The sequence below is a fragment of the Elephas maximus genome, chromosome 4 (genome assembly GCF_024166365.1).
Source record: "Elephas maximus indicus isolate mEleMax1 chromosome 4, mEleMax1 primary haplotype, whole genome shotgun sequence".
Lineage (NCBI taxonomy): Eukaryota > Metazoa > Chordata > Mammalia > Proboscidea > Elephantidae > Elephas > Elephas maximus.
In genome coordinates this window covers 171605106-171625280 of record NC_064822.1, presented here as the reverse complement: position 1 = coordinate 171625280, position 20175 = coordinate 171605106, and the positions used below count along the sequence as shown (strand labels likewise).

The 20175-nt window shown below is 38.0% G+C and overlaps 1 protein-coding gene across 11 annotated transcripts in view; it reads left to right on the top strand.

The window, feature by feature from the left end:
* The window catches only part of SLC41A2 (solute carrier family 41 member 2), a 164469-nt gene extending 145238 nt beyond the window's left edge, over positions 1-19231 (top strand). For all 11 annotated transcript variants that reach the window (XM_049884245.1, XM_049884246.1, XM_049884242.1 and 8 more), the window contains one exon: positions 15133-19231. In XM_049884245.1, the coding sequence (XP_049740202.1) occupies positions 15133-15318 (186 nt within the window). In that variant the 3' untranslated portion in view covers positions 15319-19231. The remainder of the gene's footprint in view (positions 1-15132) is intronic.
* The last annotated feature ends 944 nt before the right edge of the window (positions 19232-20175 follow it).

Genomic DNA, 20175 nt, shown 5'->3' with positions numbered 1-20175 from the left:
GATTTTGAATTTCTCAGTTATTTCTTTCCACCCCCTCCCACTAAGATGATTTGATTGTCTTCTTTTCAGGGTTTATCTCTTTTCCCCTAAAGGTAGTTCGAGTTGTATTTCCAGCTCTTTTCATTTTACCTGCAATTTTTTTTTTCAGGTAATTCCATTTTCTAGTGGTATTCATTAGTCAATTCCTATAGATTTCAAAAGTACCTTTTAAGATCTGTTTTATTCTTCATTTGCCTGAAGCAACAGAGGAGAAGGGAGAGTGAGGAATAGGAGGAGGAAATGAAATGTGTGACTGATTGCCCCCATGAACAACTGCCCCTTTGCCATGAGATTAGAAGAACTGGATATGCCCAGCTACTATTACTGAATGTTTTGATCAAAGGTTCTAAAGCGGAATCCTGACCAAAAGGGGGAAAATGCAGAACAGAATTTCAAATTCTCATGGAATCCAGATGTTCTGGATTCATGGAGGCTAGATGAACCCCCAAAACTATTATCCTGAGATAGCCTTTAAACCTTAAGCCTTAAACCACAAATATCCCCTGAAGTCTTCCTAAATCCAAACAATAGTTTAGCTTAACTAGTATAGCGTCGCTATGAGTCAGAATTGACTCGACAGCAGTGAGTTTTTTTTTTTTTTTAGTAAAGAATGTCTGCCTTAAGCATTGTGCTCTTTAAAGAACTACCTATATGAGATCAAATTGACAGCAGCAACTTGATTGAATTGTGTCCCCAGTGTGTTGTAGATCCTAACCCCTATACCTGTGGTTATAATCCCACTTGGGAGTTGGTTTTCTTTGTTATATTAATGAGGTAGTATTAGCTTGGGGTGTGTCTTAAGTCAGTTTCTTTTGAGATACAGAAGAGATTAAAAAAGCAAGCAAGCAAGCAGAGATGGGGGAACATAGATGTCACACCACATGAAGATCACTGAAGTACCAAGGAACAAGGACCTTCCTCCAAAACTGACAGAGAAAGAGTCTTCCCCTTGAGCTGGCACCCTGAATTCGGACTTGTAGCCTCCTAAACTGTGAGAAAATAAATATCTGTTTGTTAAAGCCATCTACTTGTGGTATTACAGTTGGAGCAGCACTAGATACCTAAACTAAGAGAATAGAAAACTGAAGGGGCAGCAAGTTTATGTTAACGGGGGAAGGACAGTTTGGAAAAGGAGGGTGAGAATAGTTGCACAGCTCAAAGAATGTAATCAGTGTCACTGAATTGTACGTGTACAAATTGTTGAGTTGGTGTATTCTCAACAACAACAACCAAACCCAAACAAAACCCACTGCCATTGAGTCGATTCCAACTCATAGCTCCCCATAGGGTTTCCAAGCCTGTAAATCTCTACAGAAGCAGACTTCTACATCTTTCTTCCACGGAGCTGCTGGTGGTTTCGAACTGCTGACCTTTCAAAAAATAAATTACTTTTTAAAAATCTGTTTTATGAGACCATATGTCAACTAGTCAAATGAAGAAAGAAGCCTCTATGCTGAGCTTAAGCAAGGAAGGGATTTTTGGTCATTTTTTCATGGAGTTTTTATTCAGTTTCATTTCTTAACATAAAGCAATGTTAAATTTGCCAAGAATGCCTGCACCAAAGACCACCACCACACATAATTTGGTATGCTATTAAAAATAATATTATTAAAAATAAGATTATTTCTCACATTTGTGCAATACATTGAAATGAAGAAAGGCACTCAGTAGTTTAAAATGAATGAATATTCTTTTTTCCCAGTAAAGTGTTTTTCTGGGCAACCTGCAGAAAGGCCTCCTACTTGAAAGGGGGATGGTATTAGAAACAGGGCCATCTTTGGCCTTTAGGAAGAAGGCAGACGATTATCTAAGTCACTCAGGGCCAGGCCTCTACTGATAGCATTTTTCTCTGATATCCTGTGAATATTGAAGTAATTTGGAATTGACTCATCAGCAATGTTTTTGGTTTTGGTTTTAGTAGGAAATCAGTAGCCCTCTGACACAATGGTTAAGCACCCAGCTGCTAACTGAAAGACTGGCCATTTGAGTGTACACAGCAGCTCTGCGGGAGAAAGACCTGGCGATCTGCTCCTATAAAGATTACAGGCTAGAAGACCCTTTGGGGCATTTGTACTCTGTCACATGGGGACACTATGAGTTGAAATTGCCTAAAACTAAAATCTTAGTTTGGATTTTTCTTTGACTTTTGGATTGTTATTTTCTAATGTAAAGGGATATTCCATCACTGATTCTTTGCATTATTAGAACGTAATGACATGATCAAATGAGGGAGTGGTCAGTGACAGGCTTAACTGGGCAAGGATTAATGAACCTCCAGCCAAGAATTATATATTTTAAAAGTGTTTAATTGTATGTGAAATTTTGACTGGATAAACAATGACATGTATAAAGTATAAAGAAAAGGAATACAGTGAACACCAGTACACTTACCAGTCAGCTCAGAAAATATTAACATTACCAGTACTCTAATATCTTTACCTTTGGAAGCCACCTGTTGGGTCACTATGAGTTGGAATCAACTTGACGGCAACAGGGGTGGGTATGTGCCCCTTCCTCTTTTCCAGAGAAAACTACTGATCCTGAACTGTATGGCTTACGATTATTTGCTTTTCCTTATGGTTTTACTGTATATATTTGGATCCCTAAATAATATACTTTTTAGTTTTATGTGTTTTTGAAACTTATAAAAATGGCATCATACTGAATATACGCTTATATGACTTTCTTATTTTGCTCAGCCTTGGGTTTGAGGTTTATTTGTGTGTGTAACTGTTCATTTATTTGACTACTGTATAGTATTCCATTGTATGAATAAACAAAAAACAAACCCATTGCTGTCAAGTTGATTCCGACTCATAGAGACCCTATAGGGCAGACTAGAGCTGCCCCGTAGGGTTTCAAGGGGCGGCTGTGAATACTTCATGATTTATTCAGCGAGTCTTCTCTTAATGGGCTTTTAAAACATATATAAAATGAAACTCTTTAAGAGTTTCATTTTAAAATTTTGCCTAAGTAAAACTTGAAGCCTTGATGTTTTTATTATTAGATTCAACAGAAATAAAATCCACATTTAAGAAAACATAATTAGAACAAATGTAACATAGGGGAAGAGAATTACAAACACTGCACACATTGCTTACTGAAAGTTCTTTTATAGATAATTAACCTAGAGAATCACTGTCACACTCATGCCTTTTTGCATTTCCACATCGGAACTAAAAAAATCATGAATGAATCAGCAGTTCTCCACATAAATGGCAATGTGCAGACTTTGAGCAAATGCCAACTATATAAATATTTTTTAAGCGTTAAACATGACATGTGACCTGACTTCTTAATTTATCTAATCTACTACAACACTTTACAGGGATAATGTATATGTAAACTGTTTCCATGTTTTGTTTTAATGACTCGTACGGTCTAGGGTCGGTATGAGTCAGAATTCACTTGATGGTAACGGGTTTGGTTTTTATTTTTTGTTTTTTGCTTTTTTTTGTATGGTAGAGAAATCAGTCTCACAGAGGCATGTTGATGGGAGTGGAGGAAGATACTTGAAAGCATTTCAACAGACTGAAGATAATCATTTTCAACTGCTATAAAAACTGAAGTGTGTTTTCAAAATTCATCTCCAACCATTTATTAGTGCTAGTTCCAAACATATGCCTTGCAAGTTGTAGTTAAATTAGATTTGATGAGAGAAATAGATTCTGAAGCCATGAATTTCCTGAGTGTTGATCTTCTTTTGATGTAAAATAAAATTTAGAAGATTCTGTCATATAATAAAATGTAAGGTGACCTCATCTCTTTTGTTCTCTCAGGGATCACAGTCCTGTGCTGCCTGTTGTTTAATGTCTGAAAATAACTGTTGTCCTACCTTTTGTCCATTTTTCTGTTTTTTCTTGAGTTCTGTTTTATTAAATATTTTCCTAGAAATAAGTTCATCTAAATTCCCAGGTGTATTAATATAATGTTATTCAAATTCTTCTTGCTATCTTTTTGCATCTCTGTTGTTGTTGCTGTTGTTAGCTCCTGTCGAGTTGGCCCCTAACTCTTTGGAACCCCGTGTGTTACAGGGTAGAACTGCTCCATGGGGTTTTCTTGGCTGTAATCTTTATGGAAACAGTTCACTGGGCCTTTCTTCCGCAGAGCTACTGGGTGGGTTTGAATTGCTAACTTTAGGTTAGCAGCCAATTGTAAACTACTTGTGCCAACCAGGCTCTTTCTACAAGATCTCTAATTACTGTGTTAGGGTACAGTGTAGAAAAAGGATATTTCAAGCAGAAATCAATTCGGTGCATGGTATTAGGTGTTTACTAAGCATTATCAACCTTGGGAAAAAAGTGAAAGCAGCGTGGAGGGAAGGGAGCTGCCACTGGCACTCAGGTTTACTACTGCAGATGTGGTCCAAAAAGTCAGGCTGCTTGCTGTTACCCCGAAGTAAACAAAGTAAACAAAACTACTGCCAGCATCACAGCTGTTCCCAATCCTTGAGGAATCTGGCCAGCTCTTTCAAAAACTTATGCCTACCAAAGACCCCACTCCACTATTACTCTTATGAGAGAAGGAAAGGCTTCAACCTCCTTTAAACCAAAATACCAAACTCATTGCCATAGAGTCAGTTCCAACTCATAGCATCCCTATAGGACAGAATAGAACTGGCCCATGTTTCCAAGAAGCAGCTGGTGGATTCAGACTGCTGTCCTTTTGGTTAGCCACTGAGACACCTCCAAAATCTTGCATGAGAAACGTAATTCTTAGGCTATTCTTCCCTTGCAAGATAGAAAAGACCATAGAAAGGGGTGGGAATGGGTGCTGAGTGCCATCAGTCGATATCTAGCACGGTCTTCTTTTTCATTCCTGACATAGTTTATTTGTACCTTCTTTTTTAATCTTAATTAAGTTTGCCTGATATTTATTGTCTTATTTACCTTTCTAGAGGACCAACTTTGACTTTATCTTCTCTGTCATGTATTTTTGTTTTCTATTTTATTTGTTTCTGCACTTACCTGTATTAGTTTTTCATTCTACTTTTCTTGAATTTGTAATTGTTCTTTTTTCTGACTTTTAAAGATGGATGCTTAGCTCATTTATTTTCAGTCTTCCTTGTTTTCCAATATAAGCATTTAAATACTACATTGCCAGCATTCCATAAGATTCATATGATTTAATATTCATCAGTTCTAAATATTTTATGGTTTTCATTATGATTTCTCTTAGACCCATAATTTATTTAGAAGTGCCCTTTTAAATTTCCAAATATGTGATTTTTTTCCATCAGTTATTGATTTCTATCTGTACTACAATTAGAGAATGTGGTTTTATGATATTAACCCTTTGAGATTTATTGAGAATTTCTTTATGGCCTAGTATGTGATCATTTTTTATAAATATTCTATATGTGTTTGAAAAAAATATCTTTTCCCAATTGTGGTGCAGCAAATTACTTAATATGGCCCTTCTAGCCATAGTCTTTGTGACTCCCACACAGTGATTGGATGGGACTGTGCAAATAAGGTGTATGGAACCTGTGATGATTAAGGTTATGTGTCAGCTTGGCTGGGCCATGATTTTTAGTGGTTTGGTAGTTATGTAATGGTATGGTCATCCTGTTTGTGATTGATGTAATTCTCCTCCATTTTGTGATGTGTTGTAAATCCTAGCCTCTATGCTTGTGGTTATGGTCCCTTTGGGAGTGAGTTGTCTCTTATGTTAATGAGGCAAGATTAGGGTGGGATGTATTTTGAGTCACCAGCTTACTAGAGGGTGTGATTCAAGCAGCCAACCCTACCCCAGTCACCACCCTTACCGTCCTTATTCAAGTCACGACCTTACTTGAGTCACACCCTTTATCTTCAAGAGATAGAAGGAGAAGTGAGCAGAGAGGGGGGACCTACTACCACCAAGAAGAAGAGCTAGGAGTAGAGTGCATCCTTTGGACCCAGGGTTCCTGCGCTGAGAACTTCCTAGACCCAGGAGACAGAGAGCTATAACACCGGAGATAGTGCAAGAAGGTGAGAAGCGATGGCAGAGAATCGGCAGCAACAGAACTAGGAGACTGGCAAGAGACAGTGCAGTGGCTTCCACCCCGCAGAGTGAGGCGACTATAGTGTGTGTGCCCACCCACAGAGTAAGAAGCTGAGTGCCTTCGGGCAGGAGGCTTCCTGGTGGAGTGGGGTGCCTTGGGGTACTTGTCGGCAGAGCTAGGCTTGCTGACCCATGGAGCGAGAGAGCTGACTGCTTTCGGGTCGAGGCTTCGAGGGCTTTCGGGCCGAGGCTTACTGGCAAAATGAGGCACCCCTGGGCACTTATTAGTGGAGCTAAAGATATTTGTAACACTTGCCCAAGCAAGGCAGAGGCTGGGCCGAGGGGCTGAGGGCCAGAGAGAGAGGGGCTGCCTGCGGGCACAGCTGAAAAGTGGCTGTCCTGATCAAAGAACTGCATCCTGAGTCATTTCTGATCCTGAATTGTAACCTGCTACTTCCCTAATAAACCCCATAATCATGAGTATTGTCTGTGAATTCTGCGTGGCCATTGCAATGAATTAAATGAATCCAGCAGAGCAGTAGAGAGTGATGTGGCAGGGATGGCTGGTGTCAGAATTGCAAAAAAGGTTCGATTGAGGAGGTGTGTCCGACCTCTGCCTCAGGAAATCAGCCTTGGGCTGTTGACGCTGACACTGATTCTCTCCCCCTCCTGAAGTTAGAGGGTGTCAGACAGCCCCGTCCCTACACTGTTTTTATACAAGTGTTGGCTATAGTGTTTGCTTTATATATATCTATATAATAATAATATGTATTATTAATTATATGATAATATATAATAAAATAAAAAATATATATATATAAAATGTATATAACAAACCCATTGCCATCAAGTCAGTTCTGACTCAGAACAACCCTGTAGGACAAAGTGGAACTGTCCCATAGAGTTTCCAAGGCTGTAAATCTACGGAAGCGGATTGCTACATCTTTCTCCTGTGGAGCGGCTGGTGGGTTAGAACTGCCAACCTTTTGGTTAGCAGTCAAGCACTTTAACCACTGTGCCACCAAGGCTCCAAATGGAGATACATATATATATATATATATAAAACCCAGTGCCGTCGAGTCGATTCCGACTCTATTTTTATATATATAAAACCTACCCACTGCCATCGAGTCAGTTCCAACTCATAGTGACCCCATAGGGTCTCCAAGGCTGTAAATCTCTGTGAAAGCAGACTGCCACATCTTTCTCCTGTGGAGCTGCTGTTTTGAACCACCGACCTTTCAGTTACCAGTTGATCACTTTAACCACTACGCCACCACGGCTCCTGTATGTATGTATGTGCGTGTGTGTATATAAAATGAATATATGTATATATATGTCCATTAGATCAAGTTTGTTAATTATGTGTTTCAATCATCTGTGTATTTTCAGCTATCTATTAATTCCTCAGAGAACGATTTTAGCATCTCCGACTCACTGAGATAGTCAATTTCTCTTTAAATATTTCATCTCCTGTTTTCTTTTCTTCCCTTTGAATCTCCATATACATGTATTTGAGAATTTCTTATGCTGTCCTCCATGTTTCTAGCATCTTTTTCATATTCCCCAACTCCTTATATCTCTGTGCTTTTTATTAATTTGTTTAGATTCATCTTCTAGTTCATTAATTCTATCTAATCTGCTGTTAATGTCATCCATCTATTGAATTAATTTCAGTGTTTACAGCTTTTATTTCTAGAAGTTCTAGTTGGTTCTCCTTCTAACTTATTTGTTCAGTTCTTTGTATTCCCTTACTCCATTCTAATATTTACAATCCCTTTTTTATTTTTAAAAGAATATGATAGAGATTTATTTTATATTCTGTACCTGATTTTTCTAACATCTGAAATCTTTGTGTTTCTGATTCTGCTGTCTGTTATTTTTGTTCATAGTGCCTTGTTTCAGTTCAGGTATTGTGACCATTGGTACTGAGCTCATAGTCTTTTATACTTTTAATATGGAAATTCTTTGAGGCCTAGGTTAAAGGTGCATTGCTCTTTCCAAGGGCCTTGGGGACCCTTCTAAACTAGGAACGGTTTAAAATAAATTCCCAATTTCAGGTTTTTCAGTCCACATAGGTAGTTTGATATTGGCCTAAAATCCATGTAAGGATCACCTTGTAGTTACAAATCCTTAGGGGAGATTTTTCTCCTGCCACCTAGTACCACAGTCAGACAAGTTTCCCTTCTGCCCCTTCTGGGAAGAAGGTTTATTCTTATTTTATTTCTTATTCAGATAAGTGTAGTTCGAGTCCTAGTTTATGTGAAAGTCTCCTGTTAGACTTCCTACCTGGGCACGCCTTGTCTTTGTCTCCTTTCTACCATGCCCAGTACTGTGGTTGAAACCAGAGCTTGACACCCTGCTAACCAGAACTGAAGGCACTCCCGAAGTCCACCTTTCAGCCAAAGATTAGACAGGCCTATAAAACAAGCAATAACACGCGTGAGGAACGTGCTTCTTAGTTCAATCAAGTATAGGAGACCAAACGGGCAACACCTGCCTAAAACCAAAGCCGAGAAGGCAGGAAGGGACAGGAAAACTGGATGAATGGACACAGGGAACCCGAGGTGGAAATGGGGAGAGTGCGGACACATTGTGGGGATTGCAACCAATGTCACAAAACAGTTTGTGTATAAATTTTTGAATGAGAAACTAATTTGCAGTATAAACATTCACCTAAAGCAGGGTCAAATTAAAAAAACTCAGAGCTTGAATGTGTTAGGCAGTCGGCGCTGCAGAGGGTGCCTTGGTGCCCCCGGAGTGGTAGAGTACACTTGTAGTATAGTTTGTGCCCAGTGAAGCAGCCTGGCTCATGATCTTCAGTTTCATTGATGCCCTCAGGGCCAAAGCAAGGCTTATTGTTCTGCTTACCTCTCTGGATTCCTGCTTTCTTTACTGAGGATTCTTTACTTCCATGCCAGTTCAATGATGCATTTAAAAAAGATAGTTTATATATATATATATATACACGTATGTATTTAGCATTTGAAGTTTTTTGTTTTGTTTTTAAAGGAGGGTTGTTCTGGATATTTTGTTTACAGTGCCACTAAAATCGAAAGTCCCAAGTGTTTTTTGCATCTTTTTTTCTCCTTTTCTGGGGGGTATTGCGATAAAGGGGAAACAGCACAGGCTTTGGTGTTAAAAGACATTGTTTTTACTCCAGTCTCCACCACTTACTAGTTGTGTTTAACTGGGTAAGGTCACTTAACCGTTCTATATCTAAATTTCTTCTTCTGAAAATAGGGATAATCATACCCACCATAGTACCCAGGAAGAAAAACTTCAGTTCTCTTTTTAGCAGCATCATTCATTTCACACCTTACCCCATCTGCTACCTCACAAAAAGTTTAAATCAAAGAAAAGATGTTTTGATTTGAGTATCAGGAATAAACTGAATTCCTGTTGACTGTTGAGCCTAAATTCTTCTTAGCTCTAATTCTCTTAGATTTTAATGAGTAGGGTTTTCAGCCGAGAAACTGGATGAGGGAAGCATATTTTTGTAGGGGAAGTGAATTCAGCCTTTGTAAAAGTAGGGGTTAGGAAGAACTGTGCTAATTTGGTACTCAGGTTTATTTGCATCATATTTCTAAGCATTTCTCTCCCAAAGAAATATCTTTCTTCACATAATATACAAGGTTGTTATTGGCAGTTGAGGCATTAAGGAGTTTCTAATGCCTGGAAATATTGATTCTAGTTCAAAGAAGGAGCTAACCGAAAGAATCAATATCATCCAAAGCAAATACATATTCTTGTACAGTTTGTATTTATTTAAATTTCAAGCAATATATCTAGAGCATGCCTAATTAGCTGGGGCTACAAAGTTGCCTTTTCAGAAGGTATATTTACCTAAAGAAATGATGCATATTTCATAGAGAACAAACAAACTGTGTAAAAACACAGCTTAGCCTTGGTTTGATTTTAGATGTGTTTGCTCAGTGAAAATCATGCATTCCTTAAATAATCATTTTGTTTTAAAACAAAACTTGTTGCTTTAAGAAGTCTCTGTTCCTTATTGTGGCTCTAATAATTCATTAGACACAGTGTTCCAGGGAAACACTGATATTCTTTGGTAATTTGCAAAAAAAAAAGAAAAAAATTCTGCTTGAACTTCTAAGTCATCACAATGCTCTGATAAAAGAAATTCTGTGGAAAGGAACTTGGTTCTATGGCATTTTATTTAAAGAAGTTGAGTAAATGGAATAAGAATGTGAGTTGGAGCAGGCATGAAGAAACGCAGAGATGAGTAGATCAATCACTGCCATCTCTTGAGTAGTTTATGACAACCAGTTTCTTACCTCTGTACTTAAGAGCTGGGAGAGACTGGGAAGACATGTATTCATTCATTTTAAACAGACTCAAACGAAGGTTCAGAGGTGAAAGTCATAGCTGGTTAGCATTAGAGACAAATGTTCATACTGCTTCTGTTCAGATAACTTTTTAAATAAAGATCTTATAAATTATGAGACAGTGTAATAATTGCTGAACGTAGAATAGTTGTGATGACACTAATATTTATTGAGTACCACTAGGTACCAAGTGTAAGTATTTTGCTAGAAACTAAGGGATCACAGAGGAGGAATGCATGGTTTTCCCCTTCTAGAGATTTACGTACATGTTAGATCAGTGTCTTTCATGCAGTTTTTTATCACAACCATAAGAAATGTACTTATGTAGATATGTATATGTAAATATGTGTAAGTTCAAACTGAAAAGTTTTATGAAATATCCTTACTATGTGCATGTTGATATATTCTAGCCTATGCTGTATTCTGTATCAATTTTTTAAAGACTGGTTATATTAAACGGGTTTCATGGCCTATTCATAGGTCACATACACACACACACACATATATACACATGTCTATATGTGTGTACAACCTCCTCACTTATTGACATGATCAGTTTCTAAACACCAAGTTGTTATACAAAATTAGTGTTATGCCAAAATGGAAGATGACCACATCAGATCACAAAATGGAGGATGACTACATCATTACATAACTGCCAGATCACATCATTACATAACTGCCCAAACCACTAAGAATCATGGCCCAGCTAAGCTAACACATAACTTAACCATCATAGACAGTGTCACTCTCGCGTCACACCTCAGCATTCATTACTGCCAGATGTAGGTCATTAATGCACAAAGTAGTCCAGTAGTAGATTTTTTACTGTCGTCCTAAATGTGAAATGTCAGATAACAAGATAATAAGTGAAGAGAAAGTGTATATATGTATGTATGTATTATATGTCTTTATGTATTTTTTTTTTTTTTTATGTATGTATTGATGTTGCAAGCTGCCTTTGAGTTGGCCCCTGACTTACAGCGACCCCACATGTGACAGAGTAGGACTGCTGCATAGCATTTTCATGGCTGTAATCTTTCTGGGTTTTTAATCTTTATGGAAGCAGATTGCCAGGCCTTTTCCTCCACAGTACCGCTGGGTGGGTTCTAACCACCAACCTTTAGGTTAGCAGCCAACTGCAAACCGCTTGAGCCACCCAGGCTCCTGTATATGTATTTATGTATCTATATCTGGACATTTTTTATCTGGACATCTAGATATACATATAGTTAAATCACCAAATATTGATAGTACTTTAGATCTCTTTTAGCTTTTTTCCATTTTTTGTCTCCATATTTTCAAGGAGCCCTGGTGGCACAATGGTTAAGTACTCTGCTGTGAACCGAAAGTCAGCAGTTCAAACCCACCAGCTGCTCTGCAGGAGAAAGATGTAGCAGCCTCCTTCCGTAAAGATTACAGCCTTGGAAACCCTATGAGGCAGTGCTACTCTGTCCTGTAGGGCCTCTGTGAGTTAGAATCAAGTCAGCAGCACACAGCAACATCCTTCATTTTTTTCTAAGTGTTCCATCTGAGCTACCACATACCTATAATTATTTTTTGCCCCCAAACCCACTGTTAATAATCAAATAATCTGATTATCCTGGAGACCTCATTTCTAGAGCATCTGATCCCCCTGCTCCTTCTGGACTACGGCTCCCAGCCTGCAGCCCAGCCCTCATCCTGGAACCTTCCCTCCCTGCTCTCCTGTGTTAGCTCTGCTGTTTCCTGGGTCCCATTTCTTTTTCTTTCTTGGTTCACGCTGTTCTTCACTAGGCATGAAGTTATAGACTGGAAATACTTTTCTCTCAAGATTGTGAAGGTATTATTCCCTTGTTTCCCAGTGTTGCTGTTGAAAAAGTCAGATTCTTGTTTCTTCATATATGACCTGTTAATTTTGTTTTTAATCATAGAAAGTATTTATCAAGGTCTTTCTGTGTACCAAGTCCTGTTTTAAATGTTCTGCTATTTAACCCTGACATCCTCTCTATGGGAAAAGGATTATTTTCTCTTACTTTGCAGAGGGGAGACTGAGGCATGGAGAAGTAACTTGGAAGTGGGAGTGAGGCCTATTGACAGGGGCTTGGGGGCTTTACTATTAGAGGATGGGGGAGAGTCGGCCAGTTAATTAGGGGCCCTCCAAACGTGAACCTCTAATGTCCTGCTGGACAGGCATATTAGTGTCTGCCACTCTGAATGTAGTAGGGGCCTGAAGGGAGTTCATGCAGATTTCCAATTAATCCTCATTCTTCACCAATACCTCATAGTTCCTGGTGTCCTTGAGGCCTGAGTCTCTCCCGTTCAGTCTCTCTAGAAAATATCCTTTTATTTTCCTACCTGGAAAGGACAGTTGTGGACTAATGAGAGCACGCGGACATTGGCTGAGTCCATACACAGACATTGAAATAATCCCTTAGTGTCAGGCTCACCTCCAGCTTCAGCAGCTCCTAGTGTTTAACATCCAGTCCCTTCATGTATTCAGCAGAGTAAACTGGCTTCCTGTCCCAGGTATCTCTCTCAGTAAGTATTCTAAGTTATAGCTTCTTCAGCTCTGGTCAGTGAGCTTCCACTGTTTCAACTACTCACCAATTTTAAGTTAAAAAATGGAAACGTAGAGGAAGTTATGGGAAGTAATATAACTATGTATTTATACCGCCCAACTTAAGCCTTAGCAAATTGTCTGAAGCAAGTATTTCAAAATGATAAATAAAAAGACATCTTAGATTTGGTTGGTGCCTTGTGTGTATCCCTCCCTGGTCTCATTTCATTCCCTCACTAGTGGTCATCACCATTTTAAATTAGCATGTATCATTGCCATGCCAGTTTTTATACTACTGTTACAGATGTATGGAGCCCTGGTGGTGCTGTGGTTAAGAACTTGGCTGCTAACCAAAAAAGGTTGGCAGTTCAAATCTACCAGCTGCTCCTTGAAAACACTGTGGCGCAGTTTTACTCTGTCCTGTAGGATCACTATGAGCCGGAATCGGCTTGATGGCAACGATTTGTTCTTTTTTTTTTCTTTTTTAACAGATGTATATAAAAGAGTTTATTTAGCCATTGCCCTGTCAATAGATATTTTAGGTTATCTCCATTTTTTGTTTTTACTACAGTGGTGCAGTGAATATTCTTGCACATGTCTCTTGGTATACACATATGAGAGTTTCTCTGCAGAGTCTCCACAAGTACACCAAGATATGGGTCCTCTCAGCCTTTGAGGTAGCCGTGGTAGACCTGGGGTCAGTAGAGCACCTAACCCAGCCTTCTTTAGCCATGAGCAGTTTTATCCTAGTGTTGCAAAACAAAACATTGTTTCTATGTGGAATTGCTAAATTAAGAAGATGTATATCTTCAAATTTATTAGATAATGCCAAATTTCTCTCCAAAGTAGTTGTGCCAGTTTACACTTCTATCACCAATGTAGAGAGTTCCCATTTCACCAAAACAATGTTCTGTACTGATGGTTAAGAATTTGAACTTCTGTGTTAAAATTATATGAATTTGAGCCTAACTCTTCTACCTCCCAGCTGTGTGACGGTGGGCAGGTTTTTTACACTCGTATAATTTCTACATATGTCAAATAAGAACAATAATACTCTACAACATATTACAAAGATGTTTCTGAAAATTAAATCATAAATTTGAAGCTCTTTGAACACTGCATGGCCCCCTAGTATGCCTTTTTATTTTTTTAAAGTTCACTATTATATTGTTTAAGCTTTGATTTTTTGCTGGTCTGATGGGTATGAAATGGAATTTAACATTGTTTCAATTTGTATTTCCTTATTATTAGTGAGGTTGGCAACTTTGATTGGCCATTCAGGATTCCATCTCTAGTCTATTGGACTGTTTTATTTTCTTATGACCTGTGGGAATTCTGTTTTCTCTATGTATTGTGAATACTGATTCTTTGTCAGTTATATGCAGTGCAGAGATCTTTTCCAAGACGGGAGCATGACTTTTAACTTAATGATATCTGTTGAACCACAGAAATCCTTAAGTTAATGTAGTTTATCAAACCATTCTTTTAATATGTATTTTGCATCTCATTTATGAAATCATTCCCTACATCAAGGTCATCAGATATTCTATTTTAAAAGTTTTCAAATATTACTTTTTATACTTGGGTCTTTACCTGGAATTTACTTATAGGTGTGAGGCAAAGATGCCTCTTTAAATATGTCCTGTCTATTCATCGGACCATCCACCCATCCATCCATCTATCTATCCATCTATGTCTAGATACACAGTTCACTCCTCACTTCTGGTTATTGTCCTTCCCACTGCACTGAAATTTTCCTTGACAAGCCACCAGTGGTTTCAGAATTAGTCAATGGATGGTCAGTTTTTCACCTTTATTTCATTTGATACGCTCGTAATAGGAGACTGTTAAATAATTCCTTATTTAAGTTGTTTTTCTCTTCTTCATGTAGTATGTCTGCTGCCTTCTTTAAAACATGAAGTGGTTTGAAAACTGTACAATGCTTTTAAAATATAAGGGTTTTGTGATTATTGGGGGGCTAGGTAAAAATGAGAACATATATGTGAGAAGTTGAAAAAAATGTTTAAGAATTGCAAATGCTTTTTTGTGTGTGTGTGTGAAAAGGAAATATTCCCATCAGCTAAATATTTGTTGATTCCAAGCATGGTTCTTGACCTAGACACATGCTGTTCCTCTCAGGAGTCCACGGCTTAGGCCTATGGCCACATTTAATGAGCTAGGACTGTGTAGGCAACAGGAGTAACCTCTGGTGTTCTCTTCTAGGTATTTACCTTGCTGTGGATTGCTGACTGGATGGTCCATCACTTCTGGAGGAAAGGAAAGGACCCAGATAGCTTCTCCATCCCCTATCTAACAGCATTGGGTGATTTGCTCGGGACAGCATTATTAGCCTTGAGTTTTCATTTTCTTTGGCTTATTGGAGATCGAGATGGAGATGTTGGAGACTAATAAATCCTACAAACTGCCCTCAAATTACCAAGGAGGAAAACATAACCACTTAATAGTTGTTTTTCAAAGATCTTAAATCAGGGTAATTTTCACTTGGCCCTGATGGAATTAAATGGCCTTAACTTTTTTTAAAAAGGAATTTGTGTTGAGACCAGATGGAAGAGTATTTGTGCTGCTTTTCAAAGAATAAATGATAATTTGACATTGATATAGATACAAGCTTAAGCTCTGAAATTAAATAGGAAAGAATATAGAATGTTTACAGGGAATAATTTTGAAACCACATACACAGCAAAAATATCCTTTATTATTGTTTAACTTGTAATGCAAGTCGTAGGATACAGAGCTCTAGTTTAGCCTTCCTTGTCTCACAGCTGTGTTGTACTGCACTGCAGACTGTAAAATGAAAGAGGCCCAACTAAGCTCGTAATAGTTTTAGCTACGTCTACCTCTGTGCTGAGGGAGGATGAGCTTACAATTATTTGTTCCTTAATTGTGTTCTGGTGAGCATGAGATAAACTCACTTTTACCTGCATCAATTTATTACCTTACACCAATGCTAATTTAATTTTAACTCTACAAATTCTTGGCAGGCTACCCTACAAACAGAATGGCCTTGAGAGATCTTTAATCAAAGCATTGGGCCATTTTTGATCATTGGTTTGTTGAAATATTGTTGCTTTTTTTCAGAAAAACTTATTAATAGTCAAACAAAGAAGATAACCTCAAACTGAATTTTTAGGGACAAGATGGTGTAAGAAATCATGTGTGTATATGTGTAAAAGAGAGAGAAGGGAAAAGCTTTTGATGGAGAACTAAATCTTGGATGGTTTATCGCAAAGATCATACTGCTATTAGGATATCAGCATTATAAAGTTATTCTTGATATGCTTTTGCCATTTTGTCCAAAACTTTTGCTGCTAGCCAGAATCTGGCATTTGTTACCCACATTATAATTAATAGTTTCTTCTTATTGGGGGGGAAAAAAACTGTGCCGTTTAATATACCAAGATATAAACAAGATTTAGAATGAGCAGGCGATTCATTTGCTATTTTAAAGAAGGCTTAGGCTTTCCCTTTTAAAAGAGAAGTTGGCGGGTTACTGCAATTATTTTTCAGGCCAAGACTAGTCATCTTTTTCCACAGGCTTGTTTGTACATGGGACCCTGTTATATACACTGCTATGTTTCACAAATATTTTTTCTAAAACTGTGAACTCTTGATCAACACCTTAATTGTTTAGTACATAGACATTTTTATATGACATCTAGTTCGTTAAAAAAAAAAAAAATGTAGTGCAGTTGCTCCCAGGCTTTCATATTTAGTAATGTAACTGATAAGGAAAGAAAAGTAATTCACATTCCTTTTGATCATTATTGTTTAAGTCGTGATTCGTGTTAGCATTATATAAATAGTAGGTTGTCTGTAAATACATGGGGGGAAATAGTCCTATCTAGCTGTTTAAAATAAGGGGACAGTGGTTTAGAGTTTTGTATTTTTGCTTTTTTAAAACTTGAATTATTCCATTCTTCTGCCTCTTGATGAAGCTTCTAAGGCAGAAAACAGAACTAATTATAGAATTTCTCCTTTGGAGAGTTATAGTGTCACATAGTGAACATTCTTATAAAAGAAAGAATGATTAAGTTGATGAATATTTAAATGCCAAGTTTTTTATTTTAAAAAAATCCACTAATAGGTTCTTTGATTTTATTGTAAAGCATTTGTAAATTAATTACTTACATTTGTGCTGTGTGACTCACGAGCACTTGAATTTCCCAGTGATTTCTACTTTGATTTTTTTTTAACGCACAGAAAATGCAAGCACAGCAAGCCACATTTTTAAGCATTTTTAAGTCTAGCGTGTTATATATTCCAAAACACTTTCAAATACCATATTATTTAGTACTCAGAACCCATAACCCATTGCCGTGAAGTCAATTCCAACTCATAGGGACCCTACAGAACATACTAGAATTGCTGCATAGGGTTTCCAAGGAGCAGCTGGTGAATTTGAGCTGTCGATGTTTTGGTAGCAAACGTTTAACCACTGCACCACCAGGGCTCCTATTACTCAAAACCAGAAAAAAAAACCTTAGAGTCGACTCCAACTCAAAACAATCCTATAGAACAGAATAGAACTGCCCCATAGAGTTTCCAAGGAGCAGCTGGTGGATTTGAACTACTAACCGTTTGGTTAGCAGCCGAGCTCTTAACCACTGTGCCACCAGGGCTCCATTACAACAGTACCTGTGAAGTAGGTCAAATAGATATTGTTAAGCAGCCCTGGTGACGTGATGGTTAAGTGCTGGGCTGCTAACTGAAGAAGTAGTCAGCAGTTCGAACCCACCAGCTTCTCCTCTGGAGAAAAAACCCATTGCCACTGAGTCGCTTCTGACTCATAGCGACCCTATAAGACAGAGTAGAACTGCCCCATAGAGTTACCAAGGAGCATCTAGTGGACCTGAACTGCCAACCTTTTGGTTAGCAGCCATAGCTCTTAACCATTATGCCACCGGGGTTTCCTCTCTGGAAAAAAGACCTGGCAATCTGCTCCTGTAAAGATTTATAGCCTAGGAAACCCTATGGGGCAGTTCTTCTCTGTCCTATAGGATCACTAGGAATTGGAATCAACTCGGCATACAACAACAGATATTGTTATTTCTCTTTACAAAGAAGAAACTGAAGCTCAGGTTAAATTTTTAAGGTTGCACAGCTACAAACTGGCCAGATTATGACTAAAGTACCTAAAGTCCATGACTACTGTCTCCAAAGTCAGTATTCTTTCTCTGACACATCAGTGCCCCTCCTAGAGTACCAAGAGTACCTGAGAGGATGCCAACTGGAGAAACAGGATTTTCTAAAGTAGAATAGAGTATTGCCTCATCTTTTAGATTTTCAGACAGGGAAGCCTCCATTTGCTATATGGAGAGTGGTGGGGAGTGAGTGCAGCCAACTCTAAACTATGTTCATAAGACCACGGAAAATAGATAAATGAGAATTTTAGAATAAAGAACAATGCCTTGTTTCATAGAACATTGCATTGCCACCAGTCTTCCCAGATCTAGCTATTTGCCATAGATGCTAGTTAAATAACTAGGATGACTGATTTGAATTCTGTCTCCTTTCTGTTTTGCTGCCATATCTTGATTACGCAACAAAATATCTAAAAGGCATGTAATACGGGGGCAAAAGACATGGAAAAAATCAGCCACAAATTAGCTGAATTAATTACGAAAGGGATGTAGATTTCTTTAAAAAATGACGACTGTTCTTTTGAAAACCTTCATATAAGTAGACAGCAATTAAGATGACTTATTTACCGATAAAAATCATCTATTAACAGTCTTCTATAGTATAAGACAGGAGCCCTGACGGAGCAGTGGTTAGGCATTAGGCTGCTAATCAAAAGGCTGCCAGTTCGAATCCACCAACCACTCCTCAGAAACCCTATATGGCAGTTCTACTCCGTTCTATGAGTCTGAATCAACTCGATGGTACTGGGTTTTGGATATAATGTAAATTCACTGTATTTATTTTTATACAACATAAAAACTCCAGCTTTCCAAACTTCTTTATTTTACTGATTTATCAGATACTTTATTTGTACATAGGTAATCTTTTTAAAAAAATATGTTTTTTGTTCTTGCCCACCAATTGTCTTTTTCTTTGAGATATAAAGTTTCTTAGAACCCAAATAATATAAACTTAGGTAATATATCTTCTGAGACATATCAAAAATTCCACATCCTAGACGATCAGTGAATGCCAAATGAAGTACATTTTTTAAGTCTTTCAATAATTGGACTTCCTTGCCTTATAATGTATCTGTGGTATCATATACCCATTTATAATGGGCTTTTGCCATCTTTGAATTATTGCAAACTCAAATAAGAATAAAATTTAAGAAATATTTGCCCAGCCTTATTGTTATTACTTCTTTTTGTTTGTTTTATCCTTTTTTTTATTGTACTTTAAATGAAGGTTTACAGAACAAACTAATTTCTCATTAAAAAGTTAGTACACATATTGCTTTATGACATTGGTTAACAACCCCATGACTTGTTAACATAATTCTTTCTCAACCTTGTTTTCCCTATTGCCAGCTTTCCTGTCACCTCCTGCCTTCTAGTCCTTGCCCCAGGGCTGTTGTGACCCTTAAGTCTTGTTTTATAGGCCTGTCTAATCTTTGGCTGAAGTGTGAACCTCAGGAGTGACATCATTACTGAGCTGACAGGGTGTCCTGGGGCCGTACTCTCACGGTTTCTCCAGACTATCAGGCTAGCAAGTCTGGTCTTTGTTTTTGAGTTAGAATTTTGTTCTACATTTTTCTCCAGCTCTGTCTGGGACCTTCTCTTGTGATCCCTGTCAGAGCAGTCAGTGGTGGTAGCCAGGCACCATCTAGTAGTAGTAGGCTTAGTCTGGTAGAGACCATGGTAGATGTGGTCCATTAGTCCTTTGGACTAATCTTTCACCTGTATCTTTAGTTTTCTTTGTTCTTCCTTGCTCCTGAAGATGGCCACTCACAGGCTTTCAAGACTCCATATGCTACTCATCAAAATAGAGTGTAGAACATATTCTTTATAAACTATGTTATGCCATTGAGCTAGATGTTCCCTGAGACCATGGTCCCCTCAGCCCAGCAATTCAGTCCCTCTAAAAAAAAAAAAAAATTTTTTTTTTTCATTGTGATTACTCCTTGATGAACTAGGCAAACATTGAGGCTATATAGAGCTCATCCAGAAGAGACTGTGGGATGATCATGTATATATGTTATATTTATGAAGTATAATAAATTAGGCTTTGACTATACCTAGACCTCCAATCCATTGACTTTAGTACTTTTTCCCTGTTAAGTAA